This window comes from Phragmites australis, chromosome 10 (genome assembly GCF_958298935.1).
Source record: "Phragmites australis chromosome 10, lpPhrAust1.1, whole genome shotgun sequence".
NCBI lineage: Eukaryota > Viridiplantae > Streptophyta > Magnoliopsida > Poales > Poaceae > Phragmites > Phragmites australis.
In genome coordinates, this window is record NC_084930.1 from 25652809 (window position 1) to 25658969 (window position 6161).

Consider the following 6161-nt stretch of genomic DNA (forward strand, 5'->3'; position numbering starts at 1 on the left):
CGACCACACAACGAACTATTGACCACCTAAGCATGATTACCGAACGAATTACATAAAAAATCGCTAGTAAATGGGCGGTTACCGAACAGTGGTCTTCGAAAATCGCTCAGCGTCAAGCGCTCCGCGCTGCTCTTCGAAGGTGGACGATAACCGCTCAGATGCGGTCGATTACCCACGCTAATCACTCTATAACCGAAGCTTCAACGCCGGATTTCCGCCGAACTACCGCGGATTTGGCCAGCCGGGCGATGCTTCTTCGCTTTTTGGTGTAGAGAAACGCGAGGGGAAAGTGCACTGTGCACCGACGCGAGCAGAACGCCGGCTACCCTTATCCATTTCAGCTGAGCCGAAACGGGCCGATTTCACTATGCATTCGACCCGTTTCGACCTTTTACCAACTACCAATGTTTGAGCAGCTATTTAGTGATGCAAACGATATTTTTTTAAAAAAATCTTTTCACAGATAATCTTAGAATTACCTCTGGGTTTTCTAATAGAATTTTTTCTGATTTTTTTGAGCTTTTTCAAAATTAATTTGAATTTTTAATTTAAATTTGGTTACCGATCGTATTATGAAACCGAGCCGGACCGGAACAGTAGGTTACCGCGCATTTCGAACGGTAACCGACGCATTTTTAACCTGCTCCTAGCCTCGCTTCCTTTGACTTTATCCCAGTGATAAAACAGTAAAAAGAAGATGAACAGTATTTTGCAATCGGACGCGGTAACAATACTACTGTATGTAAGGTACTGTAACAAATATACTGTTTACAAAATATTGTATGGTAGAACCCTATCTATCTACGACCCAAGAGGTTAGAGTGACTTCACTTCAACCCCGGAAGGCGGAAGCCGGAGAGAGGAGCTAACGGGCAAGACGGCGAGTAGTAACAGCAGCGGCCAGCGGCAGCGGCGAGAGCGCCACCAGTTCAACACCTTCATCTCCTCTCTTGTCTCTTTCACGCTCCGTCCTCGCTTTACTCTCTCTCTCTCTCTCTCTCTGCCCCCGCCCGCCCCTTTTTTACCGGAGAGCGAGAACTGCAGGGCCCCAAAAGAGGCCGGATTCTTGATGCTTTCTGAACCTTCTTTACTTGTCCTCTAATGACCATCTTCTCCTCTTCACTTCTCCCCTAGCTAGCTCCCCTTCCCTCCACTGCAAGTTTCTCCCTTTCTTCTTGGTTCTTGCACTGCGCGGAGGCAGAGAAAGCAATGGGGACCAGGGCGGCGGGGAGAACGACGGGCCTGCCGGCGCTTCTGGCCGCCGCGCTCCTGCTCAACGCCCTTTTCGCCTCCGCGTCCGCCGCGTCCTCGTACCCAGCAAGTGAGCTCCCTTCTTGGCGTCGCCGTTTGGTTCGGTTTGGTTCGTTCCCAGCGCTGATTGATCCGTGTTGGATGGCAGGGATTGCGAGCAGGCTCGTGTCCACCACGGCGTCGGCGGTGGCGAAGCAGTTGTGGTCGCTCAAATCGGCCGCCACTAAGACCGGTAATCGCCGGCGGTCTCACCGTTGCTCCCTCTCCGGTTATTGGTTTACAAGTTCGGTTTTCTTGACCGGGTTTGCTTGCTCCGGTTTTCTTGGTGTCGGCAGCGGCGGCGGCGGGGCGGTCCATGGTGCGGTACGAGGGCGGGTACGCGGTGGAGACGGTGTTCGACGGCAGCAAGTTGGGGATCGAGCCGCACGCCGTGGAGATCACCCCCGCCGGCGAGCTGCTCGTGCTCGACTCCATCAACAGCAACATCTGCAGGGTCCAGCTGCCGTTGTCCCGATGTGAGCACGCTCTGCTTCGAACCACTTCGTGTCTTCTTCAGGTTTGGTTAATTAGTCTTCGTGGGACTCTGCTATGTATCGTGGTTAACAGCGATGTGACTGAGGCTTTTGAGTGGTTGGTAGGGGGGTTGATGGGTGATGGTTGCATGCTAGATTTCGGTAAGGGCCATTCCTAGATTAAGAAATATTTGTTGGTTTATTGATTGCTATTATGGATATGTGACATGATAATTCTTTGCAACCTGGTCACTTTCACTTTCCATGTTTATGCAGTCTTCGTTCAGCTTCTTGGTCTCACATTTAGATAGAGCTTGGGATATTCACCAAAAAATTGTTCACGAAAATAGTGTAGATTGTTTCCCTTCCATAGAAACAAGACTATTTACATTTTAGATTGCTACATTGTCATCCAGATTTATTATTTTATTCAGCGACACCTTCCAGAATGTATCCGATTCTCATATATCTTATGAAAATGGATCAAACAATGCAGATAGTAGACCAAAACTTCTTGCTGGCTCACCAGAAGGTTTATCCGGTCATGTCGATGGGAGGCTACGAGAAGCGAGGATGAACCATCCTAAGGGATTCACCGTAGACGATAGGGGCAACATTTATGTTGCAGACGTTATGAACATGGCAATAAGAAAGATCAGCGATACAGGTAAGCTAAAATGTCCCATTCTGGGGTAGCCCACATGACATTTTCTGGTCCCCAAGCATCCTAGTTTGTTCTTTGATTTTCGTAGAGCTTCTCCAGCACTTATCTAGCACTTGTGTCCAGAAATTGCATCTGGAACGAGGTAAGCTGTCAGGGTTTAGAGTGTGATCCCTAGAGGAGATTGGGGTAAAAAGAAATCTAACCAGCATTCTGTCTTGACTCTTGATTAGAATTCCATGATGTTATAATTTCTTATTGAGATTGAATGTCTTGTGACTGCATAAGCTATACCAAGGTTGCATGCACATAGGCGTCGTATATTTGTACAGTAAATTTGAGCTTTATTGTTTGTTCTTTTATGTTCAACTTCTTTTAGCACATTAGTGTTTTTCTTGTAACTTATTAACTTACCTTAGTAATGGACTAATTAATTTACTTTCTTCGGAAAGGATTACAAATATTTCTGCTAATTGAGTCTGGCTTTAGGTGAAGTTTGTTTGAATCTTTTTCTGGAGCCATCTATTGTAAATTCCTTATTTACTGCCTTGTAAATGAAGTTCTTGACAAATTGTGTTCTAATATTTAGGGGTTACGACCATTGCTGGGGGGAAACCAATTAGAAGCAGGCACATAGATGGGCCCAGTGATGATGCAAAACTTTCAACTGATTTTGATGTCCGGTACATCAGCAGTAGCTGCTCCCTCTTGGTCATTGATAGGGGAAACCAAGCAATTCGGGAGATTCCACTCCACGATGATGACTGTGCATATCAGGGCGAGGCTGGTTTTCCTCTAGGTATATTTCATTTAAGCTTTCCATTAGTACTACTTGACAAAATAATACTGCTGCTCCGTGAATCCAGACATATTGTCATTGAATTCAGTGCTCAAATGACATAACAAATGTGTTGAAAAGGTCTGTTAAAACTATGAACACTAATTACTTTGAGTTCGAATGCTTACAGGAGTTGCATTGCTTTGTGCTGCTGGTTTTTTTGGTTATATGCTTGCATTGCTCCAACGCCGGGTTTTAGGGATGGCATCAACAACAAATGTAAGTTCTTCCTGCTGTTTCTATTGTTCTGAAAAGATTAAAAAAAATCATGAACATTTGCTAGCAGTATGGTAGAGTTGGCAACTAGAATAAGGACTATAGTATATTTTATCATCTGCCTTTGCTTACCTGAGAGCTAGTATCAATGTTCACCTAGACACTAGACGTAAGCAGACGGTCATCCTGTAACTAGCGTCTAGTTCGTCATCTAAACGTGTCTAGACTGGACGCCAAGCCCTTGACTAGCGTCTAGTCATCGTCTAGACACGCTAAACAACCGTCTACGAGAACACTGGCTAGTATTCAATCATCCTTTGGCTCCAGCCTGTTCAATCACACCGATCCTCGCAAACCTTCTTGATCATCTAAATAAATGATTCAAGTAGATGACATTACAGCTCCAGATAACTAATTTTAGGCAATGCAGTGTTGAAGTCATTTGAATAAGCGTAATGGACTGAAATATCTGTAAAAGAGAGCATACAAAATAATTGATACAATTTGCTTTGTTATCCCTCTATTCCAGACCATTGCTAAAGTTGAGATGATTAGATGATGACCAAACGTATTATCTTTGCTCGCCCTTTTCATGTATTAATTTCACAGTTACATCTTTAAAATACAAATTTCACCATACAGGAACCTAAAACTCCTCCCAGAGCCAGCATTGCAAGTATCCCTCCATATCAGAAGCCTTTAAAGCCTTATGTTCGTCCCCCACTAATCCCAAGGGAAGATGAAGCTGTGAAACAGGAAGGCGAAGAGGGGTTCTTCACCTCAGTCGGCAAACTCATTGGAGGGGCAAAATCGTCCGTATCAGAGATCTTTTCCAAAAAGAAGCGCCTGAGCAGCCAGTACCATCACCAGCAGCGAAGAGCTAACCCTTGGCCAGTGCAAGAAAGCTATGCCATCCCGCATGACGAGACGCCTCCACCTCTGGACACAAGAGCACCAACCCCTCAGAAGAACTACGCCCTCATGACAAAGGAGCCTGAAAAGACACACCACGTCCGCCATGGGCGGCCTTATTTCAACGGCTGGGATGGACACCACCCGCAGCAGCAGCCGGAGCAGCAAATGTACCACTACCAACAGCACCTGCAGCAGCACAGGCAGCACTCTTCCGGCCCGCGAACTTTCTACGAGCAGAGCCGTGAGGCGACAAACGAGATCGTCTTTGGCGCGGTCCAGGAGGTGGACAGCAAGCGGCGTATGGTGGAAATTAAAGCTGTGAACTATGGAGACACGTTCTATGAGCAGTACGGGATGAGGTACCGCAACAATTACATCGGCTACAACAGCAGCAATAACAACAACTATTGAACAGCCAACCTTTGATATTTTAGTTCCTTCATCTTAGTTACATGATTAGACTTGCCGCTTGTTTTCTTAATTGTGATCCTCCACATTGACTGTGACAAAAAAAGAAGAAGAAGAAAGTGGAGGAAGTAGATGTAGTAATGTCCTGTTTCGACTTGTGCAATCGAAAAACTGCGTTTCGAAAGTACATCCTGATCATATATTTCTTAAGAATTTCATGCTGTATATATTTGACTCACATAGATTGCTGTTCATTGGCTTCACTACCTGCTATGGTTATTTCTTGCATTCCTACAGTCTTATATTTGGGAATTGCGATGGCTGCATCGAAGTGTGCCCTGCAGAGTGCAGACCTCTTGAGTTGTTTGATCAGGCAGCAGCAGAGATAGCCAGATCGAAGTGGATGAGAACTTATGACCTCTCACGTTGAAGCATGTAGCCACTTTATCTCAATGTCTTGAGATTTTGGGCGAGTTAAATTATGCACGGAACTGAATATGGTACCAGAGCTAATAGGCTTTATCAACGCGATTTTGAGAAAACTTCTAATACATGTCTATCCAATACAATTTGAGAAATACTTTTAGCCCACGTAGCGAGTCTGCTGTAGCCTATATGAGAGGAGTGTTGAAGTATATAATCTCCTTCTATTGGTGAGACGATCTAATTCATTAATTCAACCCAGGCTGGTGATACATATTCTCCTTGATAGCACAAATGGTGGGCCGCTGCGAAGCTCTCAGTTCACACATGCCGATAGGCCAGGCAAATCCTGCGAGCCGAGCTGAACTGCTCACTGCATGTAGCGCAGGTGCAATCTGCTACTACACTGCCACAGAGCACTCTATTTTTCCTGAATACTAATACTGTGCCTGTGCGTTACAATAGATCATAAATCTGGCACTCATGCATTGGAGTGATTCCTAATTACAAGCCGGTCATGATAGGTGTACACGGGGCAAAAAAAAAAAAAAACAGCTTGGCCAGTAGCTGGTTTTCTCTACACCCACAAAAAGTTCACACAAATTGCAACCCAGACAGCACGTAGATATCAATACAAAATCTCATCCAGTTACTTCTTCAGTTAAGCCCCAACTGCCCAGAAAACATACAAATTGCATTTCCAATAACAAGCCCAACCAACGCAATTTACTGCAAACGAAACAAAGGAAAAATGACCTGACAAATGAAACTCTGCACGCATCATCAAGAATATATACTGATTCATGACATGCATCCCATTCATCATAAATTCATAACTACAGAAATTCAGAATGAGCCTGCACAACGTTTACATAATTTCAGAGCAAGCTCAGGACTATTGATTAACCCTGCATTAACAAGAATATATATTGATTCA

The 6161-nt window shown here is 44.8% G+C and overlaps 1 protein-coding gene across 1 annotated transcript; it reads left to right on the top strand.

Annotated features, from left to right (window-relative positions):
- Positions 1-854: 854 nt before the first annotated feature.
- LOC133930466 (uncharacterized) lies at positions 855-4910 on the top strand. The gene is made up of 7 exons (XM_062377121.1): positions 855-1321; positions 1400-1483; positions 1587-1766; positions 2260-2430; positions 3014-3223; positions 3393-3481; positions 4121-4910. The coding sequence occupies exons 1-7, from the start codon at positions 1210-1212 to the stop codon at positions 4802-4804; spliced, it is 1530 nt and encodes a 509-aa protein (XP_062233105.1). The 5' UTR covers positions 855-1209; the 3' UTR covers positions 4805-4910.
- The last annotated feature ends 1251 nt before the right edge of the window (positions 4911-6161 follow it).

Bases quoted from the DNA above. Each gene is read 5' to 3' on its own strand.
- LOC133930466 (XM_062377121.1), top strand. From the start codon at position 1,210: ATGGGGACCAGGGCGGCGGGGAGAACGACGGGCCTGCCGGCGCTTCTG. The intron at 1,322-1,399 runs GTGAGCTCCCTT...GTTGGATGGCAG, and splicing joins CGCGTCCTCGTACCCAGCAA to GGATTGCGAGCAGGCTCGTG. The intron at 1,767-2,259 runs GTGAGCACGCTC...CAAACAATGCAG, and splicing joins CCAGCTGCCGTTGTCCCGAT to ATAGTAGACCAAAACTTCTT.